A 23,412-nucleotide genomic window follows, 5' to 3' on the forward strand; every position below is an offset into this window, starting at 1 on the left:
TGTATTGCAAAAATAAAAATGTTAACACAAAATTACTATTTTATATTTTTCTTAGATTACCCAAATGGAATCCGACTTACTTCAGCTAATACAGGTGCTGACATTAAAGTCCTTATTAATTTCAATGCCCCAAATCCACAGGATCGTAAAAAATTTACCGATGACCTTCGTGAATCTATTGCAGAGGTTCAAGAAATGGAAAAGTACAGGATAGAATGTAAGTACAAAATTATTTGACATAGTCTTGAATTTGTGTTCCAACTTTTACATGTGAGCTTCAATAGGTTTGGTTTTACTGCTTCAATTTGCAGCTCCTCGTTGTATGAAATATTCTAATGTTGAAGGTTTCATTTAAACCTAAACGCAGTAGTCTTACAAAATCAAATTTATCATGCTCTTGAATTGTTTCTCTTGTTGACACCGTTGCACAATTTCAACATGCACTATAAGAAAATATAATTCAACATTTTATCTTTAGCTGAGCTGGAAAAGCAGAAGGGAGTTGTACGGCCAAGTATCTCTCAAGCATCAGGCCTGAAAAAGGAACCTGGTATTGGTACATTAAGCAGGACCAGCCTGGATGATAGTTATGCCACTGGGGAGGGGTTAAAGAGGACCGCCCTAAGCAGTTCACTCAGGGACCTTTCCGAAGCAGGTATGATGATAGCAATTACTTTTACCTTCCATTTTGTCTTGTTATTACTAAATATGATTTGAATAGAACTTCCAGTTTTGACAAAAGTTTAGAAACATTATTTACTTAGCCATTTTGGTGTTGTCAAATGTCAGTTAACTTTTGCAGACTCTTTCATGCTTATTCCAAAAAAAGTCCAGTTTATTTCTTAATTTTCAGCATTTGAAGTTGTGTATTAATTTTATTAATCTTACATGCAAACTTTAGCTTTAGCAAATATGATACTCAATTGTGAGTGATGTCACAAAAAATATCATGTGAAAGTACTTACAATATGGTTTACAATGAACACAAATATTTTATTATGTTAATATTAAACTGTTTTGCAGCACATTCATGTTGCATAATCACTTGCAGAATCCAAACTATGATCAGTAAACAAATAAGTTTAAAATTGTTGGCGATTGAAAAGTCCACTTTCAACATTTTAATCTGAGTTATGATGTATGTACTTTAAGCAATTATTCAATTGTGCAGATTTTTGAAGTCATTGGAATTATCAGAAATATAACCTGTTTTCAGATTAACACATCATGTGATTTACTGAGTCAAGAAATGGTCAGCATGGAGTGAATTATATCTAGGATGAAGAGAATGTTCTACAATGTAGACAAAAACGAAATTTTCTGTGCTTTGTGCTTGGATCAGTACATGTTCAACCATTGTTTTTGTTTAATGTGAGGAACGGCATTGTGCATTGGCAAATCTAAATCAAAGTGAACTCATGGAAATAATTCAGTTGTTGTAGCTTGCTTAGTAATGTTTGGTCTCAAGTCTGTTTGTTCTCTTTTAAAGTTCTTTTTAATTATGGATGTGCACTGTTATTTTGTCATATGATGTATGCTTGTATTCAAAACAAAACTGTTTTATTGTTAGGTTTTAATGAAACTTTAAAATGACTACTTACCCAAATTAGTCTAGGATCCATGTTTATGTACTTTATAGAGCTTTCATTCTCTGTACAATTCAAACACTTCTGATATTAAACAGAAATATTAACACAAAATGTTCAGCTTTACACATCCCATATTCTGTAAAACATACCATGTTTAGGTAAGGTCATTGGTTAGAAGATTGGATTTGCATCTCTTTCAAAGAGGCTCTTTCATCTTTCACCATTTGACCTGGGTTCCACCAGTTTCGTATTAGCCATTGCTCAATCACAGAGTAGAAAAATGAAATCCACTTGAGGTCCAGTTTTTCAGATCAATGGATACTACTTTAAAAATTAAGTACAATACCAGATTAAGGAGGAGTTGAGCAACATGTTCATACTGTTGCATCTATCTATCCACAAATCTAGTCATATATGTAGTTTCCATTGGTAATAAAATAACCATCACCCATATTGCTGAAGTATTTTTTTTCACATCTGCAGTATATGTTTTATACAATATACACCCATATTTGTATGAATTGAAAACAGAAATCAAATTTTGAAACAATAGCATTAATTGTTTGAATTATTTCATTTAGAATGTTTTTCCAATCAACAATGAAATACAACAATGAGCTATTGTTACTTTTAAGCTTAAAAAATCTAATTAGATTTCCTGCAGCTATTGTCCCCCAATACGCTGCTCAGTTTCCTTCAAGTTTGCCTGCTGGTTCCCAATTAGACGTGCTCAGCTTCTACCATGTACAGAGACCAGTCAATGTGCATTGGGTATGAGGATGTGGCCCCTGGGTTAATTCTTGGTTTCTAATCTTTGGTGTTGCATGTCCTGGGCAGGCAAGCGTGGGCGCCGCAGCAGTGCAGGATCGCTAGACAGCAATATGGAAGTAAGTAGGAAGTAATTGCTCTGTAGCTGGATGTATAATGTATATATTTAAAACATTTGTTTTGCATCCTTTTGCTTTTTCCAGTAAGTAGCCTGCCTGCCACATAGAAATGCATGTGTGAACTGCTTGCCAAGTGCATCTAATGCTCGCGCAGAGTCAGGCTTCTTGTCGAGGCACACACCGTTGTTGATGGAATCAGTTGAATGTGGTTCTGCTAGCAGCAATTGAGTCTGAAGCTTCTGAGATCATCAGCATGTCATGCTGAATAAATTTAACAAGTACCATGTTATAACATTTGAACATGGCTGTTTTATTATTTTGCTTTGTATGAGCCGCACTTAAACATATTCCTTTTTTTGGCTACCAATTTTCAGAATAACACTTAAGATTCTCAGTCAGGGTTTTGAGTTCTTAAGATGTTAATATTTTGATAAAACAGTTCAAAGCAATGTGTGGAAACACATAGAAAAACTGGATAGTGTTAGATGATCTGAGTGTGGATTTCATAAAAATCATTCATTTTACAAGCATTTACTCCCACTACCCTGCTCCAGCTCCAACTTCATGTATTGCCCATGCATGCTTACAGTGTGATGGCATAAGGATAAATAGATTTGCTCTTTTCACATAAAATTGCCAGAAATTCTGTAAAATAACTTTTTTAATTTCTCTGAACATTTGTAATGTATTTACAGTTTTTGTTTTGTCTGTGCAAATGTCCCTGTTGTAATAGTCTTGTGTGTTCTTAAAGAATGAATTGAAATTTGTTGCTTATTGTAAACAATCAATCACATTTGTCCAATATGTATTAAAATTTTGAATGAACAATTAGACCATATGCACAAACAGGGGGCCAAATAGCAATTCAGTTCATTTTACTTAAATGTGGAAGAATGGCCAATTAAAGGCAAATATTTAAATTCACCATGGCAACTATTGAATTTGTAGATAATATAGAGATTGTTGTTTATTATATATGTCAGTTAATCTTTTGCAAATTTTAAACCTTTTATAGTTAGGCATAGCAATTAAGATGGCTTATGAAAGCATAAAGTCTCATGTGAAAAATAAATATGTTAGTCAAGAAGAGGGAGAAGTGTTTTGTGAATGGTGTTCTGTAAAAAAGATAATATATATAAAACAGCTAACATGTAGCCAGTAGCTCCCAGGTCAAATATTGGAATAATGAATAATCATTCATATCTGGGAAATCCATGATGGAATTTCACAACATTTGAGTTCCTCATTTAAGACACAAAAGAAATTAAAAAACTGAATACTAGTGGAAGAAAATTTTGTCTCTTGAGCAGTGCTTCTGCTTCCAGGTTGGAGAGTCAACAAAACCTGGAAAATGGACCTATGTTGATCAGATCAGCCTGTTCACCTGAGAAAATAATACGAGTTCTTGCACAGGAGCTTGAGGGGAATTGCTATGGAATAAACAGTAATTGAAAAGCAATGTATATCAATATATCATGAAGGATATATTTCGTATCTCCAATCATGTAAATATTGTATGGAAAATTGTAAATAATGTTTGCATCTTTTATACATTTGTCTTTAAAAATCTGATCATCATAGCTTGACAAAAATTTCGTTTTTTATATGAATATTTCAATTTTATCTGCTAGATGATTATATACAACCAAAGATGCACAAATTATTGAGACATGCTAAGACAGAAATTTCATAACTTGACATAGAAGGTTTTTGGAATCCAAAATAATTGTTAAAGTTGTAAGCCTCTCAGGATTTGCTTGAGCTTCAGCATATTCCTCACCAAACTGAGATTCAGCACACTTGAAGGCCAAAGTGAGAAATTACTCACTTAGTAACAATGTATTTTTATATTTGTATGGCCATTCAATGAGCAGATTATGGCACTTTTGTCTGCTTGTATATTCAAATTTGTTTGTGCTCCATTCATGAATTTATCCAGATAACAATCAATTTCATTTCAAAAACACTGTCAGCACCACATTACAGAGCTCTAAGAATAAACGGGTAAAGGAATTGTATGATACCGAGTCATGGTACCCTAAGAAAAAATAAATGGGTGCTCATCAAAGAAATTTTAGAGGGATTTAAAGTCGGGGAAATAGTGGAGAAATGCAGAGAATGAAATATTGTAAGAAAATGAAGAAGTCAAACATCCCTCCCTTTTAGAAAAGGATTTTTAATTCATTTACCTATCACAATGATCTTATGACATTGAGGATCCATTAACCAATTGTCTTTTAAATTATTGTGCAAATAGATATTGAATTAAGCAGGTGTCTTTTAAACACATCAGTATTGATCACTTCCTCATGGTTATTTGATGTCAAAAGGCATCTATTGGTCAATTATTTCAAAACCCAGCTATATAAGAAGTTTCTAAGAAGTTTAAAGTAGCAATGAACTTTGTTTCCCATGAAATTCAAAACTTATAAATCAATAAGGTAAATATCTGCATCATGATATTTATGAAAGTTGTAGCTGTAATATAAATGTGAAAATTTTAATCTTATATGCTTTTTCTATAATTAAATATTCTTAGCATATAATAGCAAAAGGTATATGATCTTAATAATAGTTAGGGGTCTCTATTCACTCAGAGTGTAACTTTAAAAAGAGAGCATAACAAGAGAGCCCAGGCATGCGTGATATCAACAGAACTACAGTTTTCTCTCTATAGCAGTAACCTTGAAATGAGTTTAACTGACTTCTGAGAAATGAGCTTTATCATGTGGGAGAATGGGTTTGGATGGTTTAGGATTACTGTTGATGCAAATATGTAAAGTTCTAATAATCTACCACCTGTTTCTTCAAAAATCCCAATAGTCCTGAATCAGGCTCAATCTAGCGTACTAAAGCCCTTTCTTGAAACTTGCTGTGTTCATTGAAACAAATACCCTGCTATCCTGCTTGATATTTTAAACAGTGAGGTAAAAAGAGCACTGGAGTATGTGCTCTTCCAATAATCAAGAAAATCTACCAATCCAGCAACACTAAAGTCCCAAACATACGGAGTTCTACAGTACGTATTAGAATAATGTCTGAATTAAAAATGAAGATAATTGCTCCTATTTCCTCTCACATTCCAAGGAGACTAGTAGATTAGTTGGTCACATGGATGTACTTGGGCTGGAAGACCCTGTTACCATGCTGTATCTCTAAATAAAATAAAATACAAAAATCATTTTACTTTATATAAATTAATGTTACAAGACTATTTATCTACAGATTAATGTTATAATCAATATGTAAATTATATAGGGTTTATCATTCCTTCAAAATAAGTCAATCATTCAAAAGTCTAGTCACATTAGTTTGTTGAAACTCATTTGTGACATCTGATAAGGACAATGCATAATCATTGGAAAAAAAGAGATCCAGTTATCAAAACAATACATATGGATTAATCTTATATAGTCAAAAATATAATACTTGTCAGATGTAAGTAAATTTCAACAATTTTTCTTAAATAATTAAAGTTTCTTTTCTTTTTCCTCCCAGGGGTCAGTCATTAACAGCCCGCACGTACATCGAAGAGTCAGCTCATCTACACGAGGAGAAAATCCAATCCGTCCACATCAGACAATGTCAAATTCATCATCATTGCTTGGTTCTATATTTGGCAGTAAAAGAGGAAAATCATCCCAGGGTTATACTCTAGCAGGACCATCTCAGCAGCTTCCATATCCTCCACATCAGCAACATTCCTCAGCTCTGCATCACACAGGTCAGACAGAAATACCGTCCCAGCAGCTGCATGCACACCATTCCCAATTCTGTCATGTGCAGCAAACACAGCCTCTACCACCTCCTTATCACCACCATCATCACTACCACCCTCCTCAACATGCGCAGTTCCCTCATCAGCATCACCAGCACTTATCGCATTCCCAGCACGCCCCCTATGTGCAACAGCACCCCCATGCAGTTCACCCTCCTGTGCCTATTTCCCATTCCCAGCATTCTGCTCATACTCAGCATCTTCATGGCCAGCAACCGCCATCTGCTCCTAGCACAAGCAAGACCAAACACACAAGTGGCATCAGTACAATAGTGTAGGAGGAAAAGAGAAATTAAAAATGTTGTATGCTTGTAACTTCACAAGAAAGCTGCACTGGCACTTAAATGCAGCAATATACAAATCTAACTTGCAAACTTGAAAGCACTTGAAAATACTACAGTGTATTATTGATAGTAGCCCACGGAAAAATTGAATTTACAGTCCTAGTACAAAATTAGAAGTAAAATAATTGACATGGTCCTTCAGGCTACCCAGGGGAAAATTTTCCTAGGTTTCTTTACCTTGCTTGAGACAGGTTGAAACCTTTCGTGCTGTTTACCATTCAGTGCTTGTACTGTTAGTTTTCCAGTAGTTAAAACATGTTTTATTTCCCTTGGTGTACCTCCTTACAGCTGTTTTGTTATTTCAAATTTGGCAGCCTATAACAAAATACCTGATGTGGTTCAAATGATTTGAGAGTTGCTTTGTGACAATGGATTCTGACAGTGGAAGAAATGCTTATATAAACAGAAAATTGTTCTGGTGGCTTTGTTTGAATTCTAATCTTTGATAGTTTAATTGCACATAGAAAGTAATGGCTAGTAACCTGAAGCTGCAAAATAAGCCTTGCTTTAAAAAAAAGTTGTTCAACTATTCACAGAGACTTAAAATTGTAGAATTTTGGGCAACAATAAACACTTTAAGTATTTATTCAGCTTAGCCCCTTATAACAAACACATCATAAATAATCTTTATTAAGTGTGCCAACTATACCATCACTTAATACTTTAATCAAAATTTGCTTTAGGTATAACATGCATATTTTAATAAGAGACACTGCACACCTATTTGACTTCAGTATTGAAATTAATATAATTAATATTCTAGGTGAGCTAACTAATGAAAGTTATTGCTGTTTGCTATTCAGTTGGCATCTGATTATGTGAACTTGCCATCCTTCATTCCAAAGCACTGCTTATCAGTTGGAGACAAATGAAGGTAAAACTTAATAGGTCAAAATTTACTTGATCTGTTTACGTACAGTATAAACATAACTTCATGTACATACACAAATATTCTGAAGTCTGCACTGAGAGTAATTAGCAGGTGATAGCAAAACCTTCAAAGGTGAAATTCCATTTTCTTAAGAAAGAGAGAGAGATATATTTTTTTGCTTCAAAGTACATTGCACTCAGCAGGCTGAGTACATCTCGCACTCACATCACTGTCATACTTTTTTTCTGAAATTTAAAACTTTGTCCCTTTATTTCAAATGTGGATTGTTGATATCGCCTAATATCAAACTATTGCAGCAGACACATGGTTGATGTGACAGCACTAGTAAGCTTGCAAAGTAATGTATTCAGTGATAAAGTGAAAGGTCTGCTAAAAGTGAAGGAACATCACTGGCCTGGACCATTCTAAAATAAGACCAGCTCAGACTCTTTATTTTCTAAAAATAACAGTTTCCCCTACAAAAATGCCAGCAAATCTATGAACTGAGCACTTTGTTAGCTGCCATAGAGAGCAAATACAGCAAATAGAGTTTAGCCTTTTTTTTCCAGTTTTGTTTCCAGTGTGTGCAATATTTTCTTACAGTTACAGTATGTACTACGAAGTGAGAATATATGTCAGGCTTATTAATTTAATCATTCTTGAACAACTTGGATCACATTGTCTTATCACTCTACTTGGACTAATTCCTGAGATTCTGTTCCTTTCTGTATAAAGAATAATGTGTTCTCAATGAAACAGACTATCTTGCATGTCATTTAATGTTAATATTGTGAGGCTACACTCTACATACTGTATATTTGCAAAATTTCAGTGTTGACATTAAATATAGTTGAGGTAAATTGATCTCATATTAAAATACTTAGACTGTTTCTTCATACCTCTGTACTTATAACTATAGTCTAACTATAATCTAAAACTTGTTCCAAAAAAGATCTGGTTGCCATTCTAGATGATAGTGGTGGGGGAGGCACTTGTTCCAAGTCCCTCTAGGAATTGCACAATAACCCCTTCATGAATACTATTGTTTGTTACTTATACTGTGCATAAATTGTTTGAGATTATCGTGAACTTTCATTGTAAATAAAAATGTATTAAATTAGGAATAGTGTGGATTATTTTTTATATTTACTGCTTAAATATCTGCATTATCAATTTGTCCTGGCTTCTGTATAGATGTGCCTGAAAGTTGATGTGTAAATGATTTCCAACACATGGCGTATGTCATTTGTAAAATTCTGACTGAAGCATATACTTTCATGAAGATGTTGGATATTTCTCTTTTTTTATTTTTACAAATAATTTCTACCAAATGATGCCAGACTAAGAAGAGAACATTATATGGCTTGTAATTCACCCACTTTATCTTGCAGATGTTGCAGACCTGATCTTTTCTGGAATAAAACAACTAATGTGTATTTGTATTGAGTTTTTTAAGTTAAGAATGAAATGTATCATAATGTGATTTTTTTGGATAAGATCACTTTAATATTAGTGTACAAGTATTGTAATGCTTACAAAGGAGAGAAAGCTGCAACCATCTGATGTCAAATGTTTTCCCATCTTGCAATGCATGCTGCAGAAGCCTCTTGCTTCTGGTAACAAAGAACTGAATGAACGTCAGCAAATACAAGTTAAACTTTTGATGTTAAATTACTGTCTCATGTAAAGCAATGTGTTACTGCAGTCCAGCATGTATTTAGGTTTGTACTCATTGTACAAAGTCATTTGACACTGCCACATCTGCCTGCAAATATAGCAAAGTAATTGTGTACATAGACTAAAAATGGAATACTTTATCTCAAGGGTGAGATGGGAAAGGGAGTGGGAAAATATATTGAAGGTGGGGTTAATGAATAGACAGTTCTTTAATTTGTATATATCTGTAAATTAGTTTTATCAATATGTCCATAGTCATTATAGGGTTGCATTATTTCTGTTCCTGAACTATCGTAATGCTTAGATCTATTGTACTTCTGTGGCAGCCATGTCAGACTGTTTGCTTGTTGCAAGCAAGGAGTTCTTAAAAGCATACTCATTTATTGTCAGATGCTTTCAAGAATCCATGCATTGCAACTGATTTGCAACTAAGATCCATTTATTATGTACATGAGGAGAGGAGTGGATTCATTCTAATATGCATTATGGTTGTAAGTAGTTCACAACCCTATCCATGTCAAACTATGACTGTGATAATGTGGAGAACGCAAAATAAATCATACATAACTACTATGTTTGTCTTTTTTATTTTGTGATTTGCTTACCTTTTCAGAAAGAGAGCTGTCTGCTTGTTGCCTTCCATTTTCCTTTTGGACAATTCCTATATTTTTATTAAAATCATATCTTACGCATGCTTTTTGTCTATTGGTCTGCAGGCTTTGATCTTCACAGTAACAGACTGCTATTATTATACAAGGTGGAATTATATGTAGATCCTGCAAATGATTTTTGATGGAAAATTCTAAACCTTCACCTATGTCTAAATGTTAAACAAGCCATTCCAGACAAAATATATTGGCACAAACTTTGTGATTGTAATGGCAATCGAGTTGTTAAGTAATGATCATTGCATAATCAAACCTTATTTATGAGAAGTGGCTTCGCTAGAAATAGCAGCACTTTTACCCGACATTAAATGCCCTTAAGAAGGTCGAGTAGTGGCATAATGAACCATTGTTGTCTGTGCTAAATGTTTGTTCTTCTTTGTCACAGAAATTTCAGGATTATCAAGTGTTATTGAAAACGTCTTGGCAAGTTTCTGCAGCATATATTGCAAATGGTACACACTACATAATTTTTAGACTGGGTACCATTCAAAAGGCTATTTGGCCATACATGGCTTCATAAATATTGGACCTGCATTTGTTTAGACAATGAGAATGTTCCATTATATTTCTGAATTGTGCTTTGATTTCGGTAGCCTAGGAGTGAATTACAGCTGCAGGATAGCAACCTTCCGGCTGTATTCTACAGTCACAATTATGTGGCTGAACAATTTACATTTCTGGTTTATAGGGGTCCCAGAATGTTGATAATAAGTAATTATCATCACCCATCAATGCTAATTAGTGATAATGGCTTTGAAGATCAAGGAAAAATGGTTATTACCTAGAACTTAATTGGTGCAAATATTACTTGCCTCTCATCCCATCAGTGAATGTTGTCCATGTTGTGCTGCATGGATGCTTTCCTTTGAGGAAGTGCAAATGGAATTAAAGATCAAGAAATTATTATTGAACATAGGTATTTTTACCCTTATACTGGAAGGGAAGGTCAATGATGAAGCATCTAAAGATAGCTTGACCAAAGACACTGCACTGAGGAATACCTGTAGCAACACTGTTGATATGATTGTTCACCAACAGTGACAATTATCTTGCTTTGTATTCAATATAATGCAAGTTTTGATTCACATTGACTTAATTTTGCTAAGATAATGATGCAACACGGCAACTCATAAAAGCTTTAGGATTTCCAATGGTATAGATGCAAGTTTTGATGCAGGAGACGGAAGCTGTATACTATGGCTTAGTTCTTCATGCTGCACTCGTATTTTCCAAAACAAATTATTATAAATGTTATGCATTCACAAATTAGTCTTTCTGTCACTTTTCTGTGAATATATTACATTTTACTTCATGAGATCAGAGTGACATTTTAGTGCACAAAGCTATAATTGGTGCCAATCACTCTCCTTGATTTTAAAAAAACATGTAAATTATGCTTCCTTGCCATAAATATTTCAGGTGATAGTGGATTTGATAGAACAATTTTCCACGTGTAACTTAAAATCTCTTCCAATAAAAGATCTGGAATCTTGGGAGGGAAGAAGCAAGATTTTAGGGAGTGCTATGCATGTATTAAGTGAATAGAACTACCACTGCTATTGGTGGTGGCACAAAGAATAGAACTTGAAATGGGGAGAGATATTTGAAAGAAATGGATAGAATTACAGACTTTGCAGTTGTTTTATGTTAGCTTGTAGTTCTACAAGGACAGAACAGATTAGATTTAGATTTTAGATTTAGATTCAACTTTATTGTCATTGTGCCGAGTACAGATACAAAGCCAATGAAATGCATTTAGCATCTGACTAGAAATGCAAAGAATAGTGTATTTTACAAAATAACTGTGAATAAAAAAAGTGCTACAGCACACAAATATAAAAGTACTGAGACCGTGCAATACGAATGCAATACTGCTAAGCGCTGTGATGAGAGGGTCAGCAGTGTCACAGCCTCAGGGAAGAAGCTCTTCCTGTGCCTGCTGGTGCGGGAGCAGAGGCTCCTGTAGCACCTACCAGGTGGGAGGAGAGTAAAAAATAAGCAGGATAGCCTGTGGGATTGGCTTTGGATGGGCTGAAGTTAATGGAGAGTGGAGAATGAGCAGTTAATTATTCAGAGAAACGTAGAAAATTCAAGTCTGGAGATAACTGATAATGACAAGACAGCAAATAGGTTTAGGCATGGATAGAGGTGGCCAATGTTGCTGAGTCAGAAGCCAGAAGCAGCCAACATTAAGAATGGTTTGTTTCAACCACACTCAGTAAGCACACTAACATTGCAGTGTCCCCCAAACCTGTCATATAAAACATGGAATTCATTACAAGACCAGAACTAGGTCTTAAGTCCAAGCAGGATCCTACTTTGATACAGCTCCAAGTTTTCAGTCCCTTTCTCTTAAAGAGTTTACCATTATAATAATCCAGGTTGAGAAATTGATGCAGAGCCTCCTCCTCCCAGTAGATTTTGATAAGTACTGATACTATTTAGATCATTTAGGAAAATAAATAACAATCATTGAAACATTGAGTCAGATCTTGCTTGGTATTGTTACAACATTCAAACAGAACTCTAGCATTCAGCCATTTAAACTGGAGTAAGTCCAGAACTCCAACAGATTTGAAAGGCAAAATCTGTAAATTCTCCCTGTCAATGGACTCCCAGTGGAGTTCAGTCATGTCATCTAATCATGCTGAACCTCAGGAAATTGCTCTCCAATCCACGGCAAAGTCAGATCTACTGCAGAATCCAACACTGCTGATTTGCTGTGCATGGAACAAAAAAAAAATAAGGTTTTTAAATTATTTTGATTTTTTTTATTTGCTTTAAACAATATTAACGTTTAATGTCTATTTGACTTTAAATGGATTTTTAAGTATCTGATGAGACTTCCAAAACCTATTAAATAACGACTATTTTTGTCGAATGCACAGCATTGCCTCAGGTTTGGCGGCTCTTGAAGCATCTGAGGGTGGGGTCTCCACATTGCCCAACGGAAGGGCCTATTGACATTTTGACTATGCCACTGGACTCAGGTGTGGAAAACAAATAGACTTGGTCTCAGTTGTGGGTATGGTTGTTTGGGAGGAGTGAGTAAGAAAGCATAAATTGTAATTCTGAATGGGAGACTGGGTCAACAAGATATTGTTACTGAACTTAAGTGTTGCAATAGATTTTCTAATCATTAATCAAAAATATATTTTTAATATTCAGCAATATATTAGGCAAGAAAACATCTGACTTTATTAATGGTTTCCTCAAAACTGAAATTTAAATTATCATTTATACGTTGTTAATCTTAAAACAATATTTTGATTGGTAAAGCTGTAAACCACAATGTCCAATCCAAGTATCAGTTTGTATCACTTAGGCGACATGTATATAGTGAGTCAAGGTTGTCTGAGAGGCTGGAGTTAATTCCTCTTGTGACCAACCTCTCAAAGCACTTCACAATGATAGATATTTATGAAGGGCATTTGACAGCTTGAGGCCTGTATTCACTGGAATTTAGAAGAATGCATGGGGATCTCAGTGAAATCTACTGAGTATTTAAAGGACTAGATAAGGTGGATGGGGAGAGGATGTTTCCTCTGGTAGGGTATTCAGAACAAGAGGGCACAGCTTTAAAACTGAGGGGGCGACCTTACAGAACTGAAGTAAGGAGGAATGATTTTAGCCAAAGAGTGGTGAATCTGTGGAATGCTCTGCAGTGGAGGCTAAGTCCATGGCCTATTCAAAGCAGAAGTTGATAGATTCCTGATTGGTCGGAGCATGAAGAGATATGGTGAGAGGGCAGGTGTATGGGGTCGAATGGGATCCAAGATCAGCAATTATGAAATGGTAGAGCAGACTCGATGGGCTGAATGGCCTAATTCTGCACCCATGTCTTATGGTCTTAAGTCACAGTCACTGGATTATGGTCAAGAAGCCACATTACCTTGCTTTTTGTGGGTTTTGGGGATGATAGTAGAGCTGATTGTGGACTTCCAGAAGGGTAAGATGAAGAAACACATGCCAATCCTCATAGAGGGATCAAAAGTGGAGAGAGTGAGCAGTTTCAAGTTCCTGGGTGTCAAGATCTCTGAGGATCTAACCTGGTCCTAATATATCAATGCAGTTATAAAGAAGGCAAGACAGTGGCTATATTAGGAGTTTGAAGAGATTTGGTATGTCAACAAATACACTCAAAAACTTCTATAGATGTACCATGGAGAGCTTTCTGACAGGCTGCATCACTGTCTGGTATGTGGGGGGGGGGTTGCTACTGCACAGGACCAAAAGGAACTGCAGAGGATTACAAATTTAGTCCTCTGCATCGTGGGTACTAGCCGACAACGTACCCAGGACATCTTCAGGGAGCAGTGTCTCAGAAAGGTGGCGTCCATTATTAAGGACCTCCAGCACCTACCAATGCTCTTTTCTTGCTGTTGCCATTGGTTAGGAGGTACAGAAGCCTGAAGGCACACACTCAGTGATTCTGGAACAGCCTCTTCCTCTCTGCCATCCGATTCCTAAATGGACATTGAACCCTTGGACACTACCTCACTTTTTTAATATATAGTATTTCTGATTTTTTGCACAATTTTTAATCTATTCAATATACATATACAGTAATTGATTTAGTTTATTATTATTATTTTGTGTTTTTTTTTTCTCTTCTATATTATGTATTGCATTGTACGGCTGCTGCTAAGTTAACATTTCACATTACATGCCGATGATAATAAACCTGATTCTGATAGTGGTCTTTTTAAATCAGGTGGGGACTTCAGATTGAACCCGGGAGATGCTATAAGTGTCAGCAAGTACCTCCACCAGTTGATCGGACAGGATCTAAGGGCATGGCTAGGGACACTATTCAGGCTAGGTTTTCCATGTGTTCACCCTCTGGAAAACTGATCTTGCTTTCTCAACAGTGATTGTGGTTTCAGGTGCATTGGACACTGTTGACCTTCAAATCCCTTTCTGTTCAAAATGTGCATAGATTGCACTATGCCCATTGGGAAAGGATACTTTGTTGTTGACAAAGCTGCCCAACTTGGCTTTGTAGTCCATTATAGCATGTAATCCCTGCCACAAATGACAGCTGGTTTGGGATAATTAATTTTAGACTGCTATTGTATCTTAACATCCCGGATAACTTCTCAGAGTTCGTATCTCATTCATTACAAGCATCAACATTAATTTCAATCTGAAATTGCCGGACCTATTTTTTTTAAAAAAGAGTAAAATAAAGCACCTCATTTAGCACTGGAGATGAGAATCATACACTATTGGAATCAGGTACTGCAAAGATGGAAAGCTAAAGAAAATTAAACACTGCTAGCCCCATCTCCCCCCTACTCTTCAGGTTCTCAAGCTCTACATGTACAGATCCTCCCTGGGTTATGGTAGGGCTCCATTCCTGTTAACTGTTTGCAACCTAAATAGTTCGCAAGTCAGAAACAATGAACTGAGTTCCCACCTAGCAGAAGGCACCTGCAGCAGCTGGCAAATCCATCCTGCTGGTCTCCCAAATGTCTTTCCATATGTATGAGTGTTTGTAAGCGGAGGAAGACCTGTAGTGTCCTGGTCACAGTTATTGATACTTGCTTTGTATTCAAGATCTTTACTTGAATGTTGCTGGCAGAACTTGAACATCTTGGGATCAAAGTTCAAAATCTCTGGGTACTGCTCCTGTAACTTAACCTTCTTAAGGAACACATACCAATCCTCAAAGAGGGATCAGAAGTGGAGAGAGTGAGCAGTCTCAAGTTCCTGGGTGTCAAAATCTCTGAGGATCTAACCTGGTCCCAACATAATGATGCAGGTGTAAAGAAGGCAAGACAGCGACTATACTCGTTAGGAGTTTGAAGAGATTTGGTACGTCAACAAATATGCTGAAAAACTTCTATAGATGTACTGTGGAGAGCATTCTGACAGGCTGCATCACTGTCTGGTATGGGGCGGGGGGGGGGGGGCTACTGTACAGAACCAGAAGAAGCTGCGGAGGTTTGTAAATTTAGTGAGCTCCATCTTGGGTACTTGCCTACAAAGTACCCAGGCCATCTTCCAGGAGCAGTGTCTCAGAAAGGCAGCGTCCACTATTAAGGGCCACCACCACCCAGAGCTTGCCCTTTTCTCACTGTTACCATCAGGCAGAAGTTACAGAAGTCTGAAGGCACACACTCAGCGATTCAGGAATAGCTTCTTCCCCTCTGTCATCCGATTCCTAAATGGATATTGAACCCTTGAACACTACCTCACTTTTTAAAATATATATTATTTGTTTTTGCATGATTTTTAATCTATTCAATATATGTATACTGTAATTGATTTACTTTATTATTATTTTTCTTCTATATTATGTATTGCATTGAACTGCTGCTGCTAAGTTAACAAATTTCACGACATATGCCGCTGATAATAAATCTGATTCTGATTTGATATTGAAAATAATATGACTCTATAGGAAAGATAGATGAGAAGTGACTACTTAACAAAAACTTCCAAGATTATTCAATTAAATAATGTCACCAAAACAAGATATTTCAACCCTTGGGAGTATCACAATAGGGACCATAAAAACAAGAGACTGACTTTCAATCAATAGAAATTTATTTATCTTAAGAGTGATTAGAATTTGGAACTTGCAACTAAAACATTTAAAAAGAGATTAATAAAACATGCTGCAGTAAAGAATAATAGGGTGTATTGACGGAGAATTAGGGATGGGAAAAGTTTGAAATATAACGCAGGCAGCATAGAAAGACCCCATTCACCCCAAACATTCTCTCCTCTCTCTCACATCAGGCAGAATTAATAAAAACCTTAAATGACATACCACCAAGTTTAAGGACAGCTTCAACTGTAACACTGAATGATTCCTAGTGTGAGAAGATGGACTCTTGACCTCACAAACTACCTAGTATGATCTTGTTGTCTATCTACACTGCACTTTCTCTGTGGTTGTATACTTAATTCTGCGTTATTGTTTACCTTGTGTACTATGTACTGTGAAATGAATTGATCTGTATGGACTGTATACAAGACAAGCATTTTACATGTAACAATAACAATCCATTTCCAGTTCCAAACAACAAACAACACTGATAACCAACTTAACCAATTTATCCCATGTGGTCAACTACCTGTTCCAGGTAGGTGCTGCTTTCTTTTTTTTTCACTTCCTGAATTTTTCAGCATTCATGTTTAAAGAAATACTGGACTACATGTGAAACTATCACTGTTCCTTATAATTGAATAATTTTTGAAGTGCACAAATGCTTAGTCAAAAACTGAGATCCAGAAGATGCTGTTGGTGATACGTTAGTCTTCTACAGTTGCATTTCTAAAGTCCACTCAGATCTTGTAGAAATTAATTGTGCTGAAACTTTCAACCTTTTACCAACTATTCTTTCTGATAAAACACTTAAACATTTCACAGTGATGAATGAGTTTTCCACTGAATATCAATCCGATTATTGATGAATGATTTCCTTGACCCTTAACAACTGATTTTATAGGTGAAATAATTAATCCAATAAATATTTGCAGGAATGGAATATGCAATGTCCACTACTGAACTTCCAAGTGGAGGGCATCAGGGAGAGCATTAAAATTCACCAGCATGGATCATCAGAAAAATTAACTATTTGCAATGAAAGGTTGTTGTCCCGAATTTTCCGGTACTTTTATTTTGCTTGCCACCTACATAGTTTGCCCGTCACTCACCCCCACTCCAGCCCATTAATAAACCTTTGGTCTTTGGCCCTGTTAGTTTACGGAAGGGGCGCTACCCGTTGCTGCTGCCGACTGCCGGAGTGCAGCGCGGTAATTGTGACGGAAGTGCGGCGGGTGTGAGAGGTCGAACGGGTGGGCCTGAGACTGAGCTATGCCGTCGTGGGCGATGAGCGGCTCCGCTTTCGGGTGCTTCTCTCTCAGGGCGCTGCTGTGGGCCGCCAGGAAACGCCCCGCGGTCCGCCGGCTCTTGTCTCCGTCTATTCACCGCCGCGGATTCAGTTCCCAGAGTCGTACGCTGGCCTACGCTAAGGACTTGTTTCTGGGCAAAATTAACCAGGTACCCAGGAATAGGGGTCTGATTGGCGGGTAGTGCTGGGCTGCGTGTGTGTGTATATATGTAGGAGTGTGTGTATGTATGTATATACATACACACACACACATATACTGTATGTAGGTGTGTGTGTGTATGTGTATATGCATGTGTGCATATATACACCATCATTCCAAATAAACTGATTCCTAAGCTCCGGAACCTGGGAGCACTCAGATCTACAGCTGGATCTTCAACTTTCTCATAGACAGGACCCAGGCTGTAAAAATAGGGGACAAGCTCTCCTTTACAGTCACTCGGTGCCCCACAAGGCTGTCTACTCAGCCCCCTGCTGTACTCACTGTACACCCATGATTGTGTAGCCAAGTTTCCATCAAACTCAATATATAAGTTTGCTGATGACACAACAATTGTAAGCTGTATCTCGGGTAATGATGAGTTTGAGTACAGAGAGGAAATTAAGAACCTGGTGACATGGTGCGAAGACAATAACCTATCCCTCAACGTCAGCAAGACGAAGGAATTGGTTGTTGACTTCAGAAGGAGTAGCGGACCGCACAACCCAACTTACATCGGTGGTGCGCAAGTGGAACAGATCAAAATCTTTAAGTTCCTCGGGATCAATATCACAAATGACTTGACTTGGTCCAACCAAGCAGTTCACTGCCAAGAAGGCCCACCAGCGCCTTTACTTCCTGAGAAAACTAAAGAAATTTGGCCTGCCCCCTAAAGCCCTCACTAATTTTTATAGATGCACCGTAGAAAGCATTCTTCTAGGGTGCATCACAACCTGGTATGGAAGTTGTCCTGACAGAAAGCAGCTGCAAAAGATCGTGAACACGGCGCAGCACATCACACAAACCAATGTTCCGTCCGTGGACTCACTTTACACCGCACGCTGTCGGAGCAGCGCTGCCAGGGTAATCACGGACACGACCCACCCAGCCAACACACTTTTCGTCCCTCTTCCCTCCGGGAGAAAGCTCAGGAGCTTGAAAACTCGTATGGCCAGTTTTGGGAACAGCTTCTTTCCAACTGTGATAAGACTGCTGAACGGATCCTGACCCGGATCTGGGCCGAACCCTCCAAATATCTGGACCTGCCTCTCGGGTTTTTTTGCACTACCTTACTTTCCATTTTTCTATTTTCTATTTATGATTTGTAATTTAAATTTTTAATATTTACTAATTTTACTATTTTTAATACTGTATGTAGGTGTGTCTGTGTATATGTATATATGCGTGTATATGCATGTGTGTGTATGTATATGTGTTGAGATCGGCTGCAGAGGTTTCCCAGCCAAATCAGCATGGCGGTTGTTGTCAGATCTGGGCCTGGACAAAAGGAGCAAAAAACAAGCAGCTTGTAGGATGGGGGAAGAGGCAGAACGAGCTTCTTGTTGGATTTGGAGTAGGCGAGAGGAGGGAAGCTGGAAGCCATGGGCAGTGATTTGGCCACCACTGCTGGCCCGCTAACTGGAGAGTGTCTTGGTTAAGGGTCAAAACACTCGGTGAAGGTTGGGAACCGCCTGATGACATCTGCTCCTGGCTGAAGGCTACAGTTACCTTATAAAGTAACTGGAGAATGCACCCTAACAGGTGTATGTAACAAGTAATGTTGGTAATCTCACTGTTAAAGGAGTGGACGTCGTCATCGGGTTTCGATGGACGACCGAAGAAGATGTAGGTGTGTGTGTATATATAACACACAGTTGTATACATGTATATTTTATGCTTGTGAGAGCAAATTGTGGTTACTTTTGTAGAAATACAAATAAACAAGTTATGTAGTAAGGCAGGAACGTGTCTGATGAAATGAAGACCATGGTTATCTAGGTGTCTGGGATTTAGTTATCTATTTATTGAGATAGAGCATGGAATAGGCATTTTCGGCCCTTCGAGCCACGCTGCCCAGCAACCCCTGATTTAACTCTACCCTAATCACAGGACAATTTACAATGACCAATTAACCTCCCAACTGGTACGTCTTTGGACTGTAGGAGGAAACCGGGGCACCTGAAGGAAACTTACATGGTCACGGGGTTAACATACAAACACCTTACAGACGGCGGCAGGAATTGAACCCGGGTTGTCGTTACGGTAAAGCATTGTCCTAACCACTACACTACTGTGCTGCCCAGTGTACTGCGTAATTTTAGATTTTTCACCCATGCCTGACTGTTGACTCCAGGTTTCTTGTACACAGGCCTGTACTATTTCTTCCTCGGAGTTACTGAGTCTTCAGTGGTCCCCACCTGCTTCAAGCAGGCTTCAGTCATACAGGTGCCCAAGAAGAACGTGGTTACTGCTTGGATGACCATCAACCAGTAGTACTTACATCCTTCTGCTTGAGGAGTGTCCAGTTTGCCTATCATCACAATAGGTAGTAGCTGTCAATAAACTGGCCCTTCACTCAGATCTGGAACATCCGGACAACAAAGATGCATACATCAGGATGCTCTTCATTGACAACAGCTCGGTATTCCCTCAGTTCATCACTAAACTCCAAGAGCTCCCTGTGTAACTGGATCCTCAATTTCCTCATCTCCCCAATCAGTACAGATTGGCAACAAAGGTGTACCACAAAGCTACGAGCTTATCACCCTGCTTTACACCTATAATTGTATGGCTAAGCACAGCTCCCAATGCCATATTTAAGTCTGCTGATGACGCCACTGTTGTTGGCTGAATCTAGGGTGTTAATCAATCGGCATGTAGGAGGGAAATTGAATTGAATAACAACAACAACCTCTCACTCAACATTAGCAAAACCGATAGATGATAACAGACCAAAGGAGGCAGAGGTCAGAAATCCATAAGCCAGTCCTCACTGGACGGAGGCCCAGATCTGCAAGTCCGCCAGGGTAATCAAAAGTCCAATGTCTGTGTGTTCGCTTCCAAATCTCGGTCCACTGGGGGCTGAAGATTATGGACTGCTTTAAGGTTAAAGGACTGTGTGGTTGGGAGGGGTGTGGAGGCTCGTTTTGCTGTTGATTTTTGTTGTTTGTTAGTGTTCTGTGTTGATCTGCCAAGCAACGTGGGCATGTTACATTGGCCCCGGAAGGTGTAGCAACACTTGTGGCTGTCCCCAGCACACCCTTGGGGGTGTGGGTGGTTAACGCAAGCGACACATTGCACTGTGACACATAAAATTGAATCTTGAACTGATTCCACAACCTACAGATTCACTTTCAAGGATTCTACAACTCATGTTTGCCTTCATTTGCACTTCGGTTGTTTGTCAGTCTGTGTGTGTTGCTTTTCATAAGTTCTCCTGTGTTTCTTTATTTTTCTGTAAATGGCTGCAAGAAAATGAATTTCGAAGTAGTGGATGATAACATACAAGTACTTAGTTAATAAGTTTGACTTTGACGACCATCTTTGTATGAGGGTTGCCTCCAACGGATTGATTGTTTATCCCACACTACCTATTGAATTTTACCAAGGTTCCTTGATTTTTTTAATGATCCGCCACACCACCCAGCAACCCCCGACAAACTCCTTAACCCCACCGAGTCAAATACTGCCTTGGCATCGAGGCAACCATTCTCTCCTCGTCTCTGGAATTTGACTGTTTGGTGTCTGTTTGCTCCAAGGCTGTGCTGAGTGGTCTAGGTGAAGCCTAACTGGGCATTACTGAGCTTGTTATCAGTGAGTAGAGATTACTTTCATAACACTTCCATCGATTTACTCTTTGAGAGTAGACAGAATCTGGGGCAATTAACCATTTTTGTATATAGAAGATGATTGGGTGTTTTTTTTCACATTGTCAAGTACATGCTGATGTAACTGTACTGGAACAGTATCTGATTCAGAAGCTGCTAGGACGTCTGCTGTATGTGGGATGAATTGATTGAAGACTGGTTTCATTGATAATGGGGGCTATAGATGGAAGCCAGGGTGGATCACCCACATTTGTTGCTGTAGTTGACAAATAAGTATACTTTGCACCCCCGCTGCTCATGGTCAGATGTGGCAGAGCTGGCTGCTGTCCTGGGTCTCAGTCCAGCGATCCAGCTGGCTGTTCTTGATGGGTATTGAAGAGCTTCTCCAAATGTACAGTCTTTCTTCTTAACGTTCTTGTTACTTCCAGTACTGCTTCCAAGTGCTATTTATCATGGAGGAGGGCGAATGCTGCATAGTAATCAGGGAACGGTTTTTTTGCCCCCTAACTGACAATGATACGGGATTTCACAGCAGCTAAAGTCAATTTAGACACCTAGGTTCACTACTTCTGCTCAACATTCTCGAGCAGGGGTTCCCAACCTGAGGTCCATAGACCCTTCGGTTAATGGTAGGGGTCCATGATATAAAAAAGGTTGGGTGCCCCTGTTCTAGAGCTTCCTAATTCCAAACAAGACAGTTAGCAGTGAGGAGGATAATCAGTTTAAGATCTTATTCAAAGGGCTGGCTAGTGGAGCAATGACATTGGCGCCGGACCCGGGAGCGGAGGTTCCCAGGTTCGAAACCAGTCGGGTCCGCTCCCGAGTACGCTTTCCATCCGTGCTGGGTTGAGTGTCGAGATCGCAACTGGACTTCGTAAAATAAAGGGAAAAATACTGTGAAAATGTTTGTGTGAGGAGTGGCACCCCACACAGTCTCTCTCTCTTGCTCCGCGCCTTGTAAAAAGCCATGAAAAAAACATCATCACGGATGCATGCACGCAGGCACATGCCAAAAAAAAAAGAGATTTTATTCAAAGAGAATTTTGGATTGTAAGTAACCTCATGTTTAACAAATATTGAAATTCAATACATTTATATATTTTCTAGCATGAAGTTTTTCCTTATCCAGAGATCAGCAAAGAAGAGTTGGAGGAGATCGGTCAACTTGTTGTGCCTGTGGAAAAGTTTTTCAATGAGGATGGTGCGTTTTCTTTTTGTCTAATGTGGGATCATTTTTTTTTAATGGTTATATTTTTATAATTTGTACTATTGATAAAGTGTCAAGCACTTTTTTATTACGTCTTAAACAACAATTAACTTAGAGTGAATCAATGTTAAGCGCATTTATTTTACTTGCTGCAAGAGAAGGGTAGCATGCACAAGAGGCAGTGATAGCTTCAATAAAACAGGCAGCATAGCCACTGCTTTATACCCAAGTAGAGCTTCAGTTCAAGGACACCCTGTATGTCAGCTTAATCACTGTACTTGGTATTCTTCCAGTAATTGAATCCACTGGTCTGCAGTTTGTCGAGGATTCGATCCACCAGCATAATCTTGCACGAACACTATTAGCAAAGCACTCTGGTACCGTACAGGTTCCATTTTGTTACAGATAAAATGCCATTTTGTTACTACAAGTAAGTTTCCACACTGTCAAGTTCATCTTGTAGAGAAAAAAAATTGTATTTAAGAAGCTTAAATTCTCCTTCCAGTGGGTCAATATGACCATAGGTGCTGGTGTGCTTAAGTCAATGGGTGCAGCATCAACCCAGAGCTTAGATTTTGCCCTGGGTGGGGGGGGGGTTACATCTTGTGGGCGTATATCAATGAAAGTCGTCCCTGTTTCATTCAAGCCTGCAGGGCAGATATATCAATCAAAGACTAAGCAGAGCATTCAAAAATGTGTTAGTGTTATATAGACGTTTT

At 38.2% G+C, this 23,412-nt stretch overlaps 2 protein-coding genes across 6 annotated transcripts in view; both read left to right on the top strand.

Annotated features, from left to right (window-relative positions):
- iqsec1b (IQ motif and Sec7 domain ArfGEF 1b) overlaps positions 1-9,733 on the top strand; it is a 518,432-nt gene extending 508,699 nt beyond the window's left edge. For 4 of the 5 annotated variants that reach the window (XM_063068134.1, XM_063068137.1, XM_063068135.1 and 1 more), the window contains 4 exons: positions 56-217; positions 479-655; positions 2,427-2,476; positions 5,975-9,733. In XM_063068134.1, coding sequence (XP_062924204.1) covers positions 56-217; positions 479-655; positions 2,427-2,476; positions 5,975-6,532 — 947 coding nt within the window. In that variant the 3' untranslated portion in view covers positions 6,533-9,733. The remainder of the gene's footprint in view (positions 1-55; positions 218-478; positions 656-2,426; positions 2,477-5,974) is intronic. The other variant, XM_063068138.1, reaches the window with a different exon arrangement.
- Positions 9,734-17,533: 7,800 nt separating this feature from the next.
- Positions 17,534-23,412, top strand: part of acad9 (acyl-CoA dehydrogenase family, member 9) — a 71,872-nt gene continuing 65,993 nt past the window's right edge. The window contains exons 1-2 of the mRNA XM_063068141.1: positions 17,534-17,828; positions 22,594-22,687. Coding sequence (XP_062924211.1) covers positions 17,643-17,828; positions 22,594-22,687 — 280 coding nt within the window. The 5' untranslated portion in view covers positions 17,534-17,642. The remainder of the gene's footprint in view (positions 17,829-22,593; positions 22,688-23,412) is intronic.

This window comes from Mobula hypostoma, chromosome 15 (genome assembly GCF_963921235.1).
Source record: "Mobula hypostoma chromosome 15, sMobHyp1.1, whole genome shotgun sequence".
NCBI lineage: Eukaryota > Metazoa > Chordata > Chondrichthyes > Myliobatiformes > Myliobatidae > Mobula > Mobula hypostoma.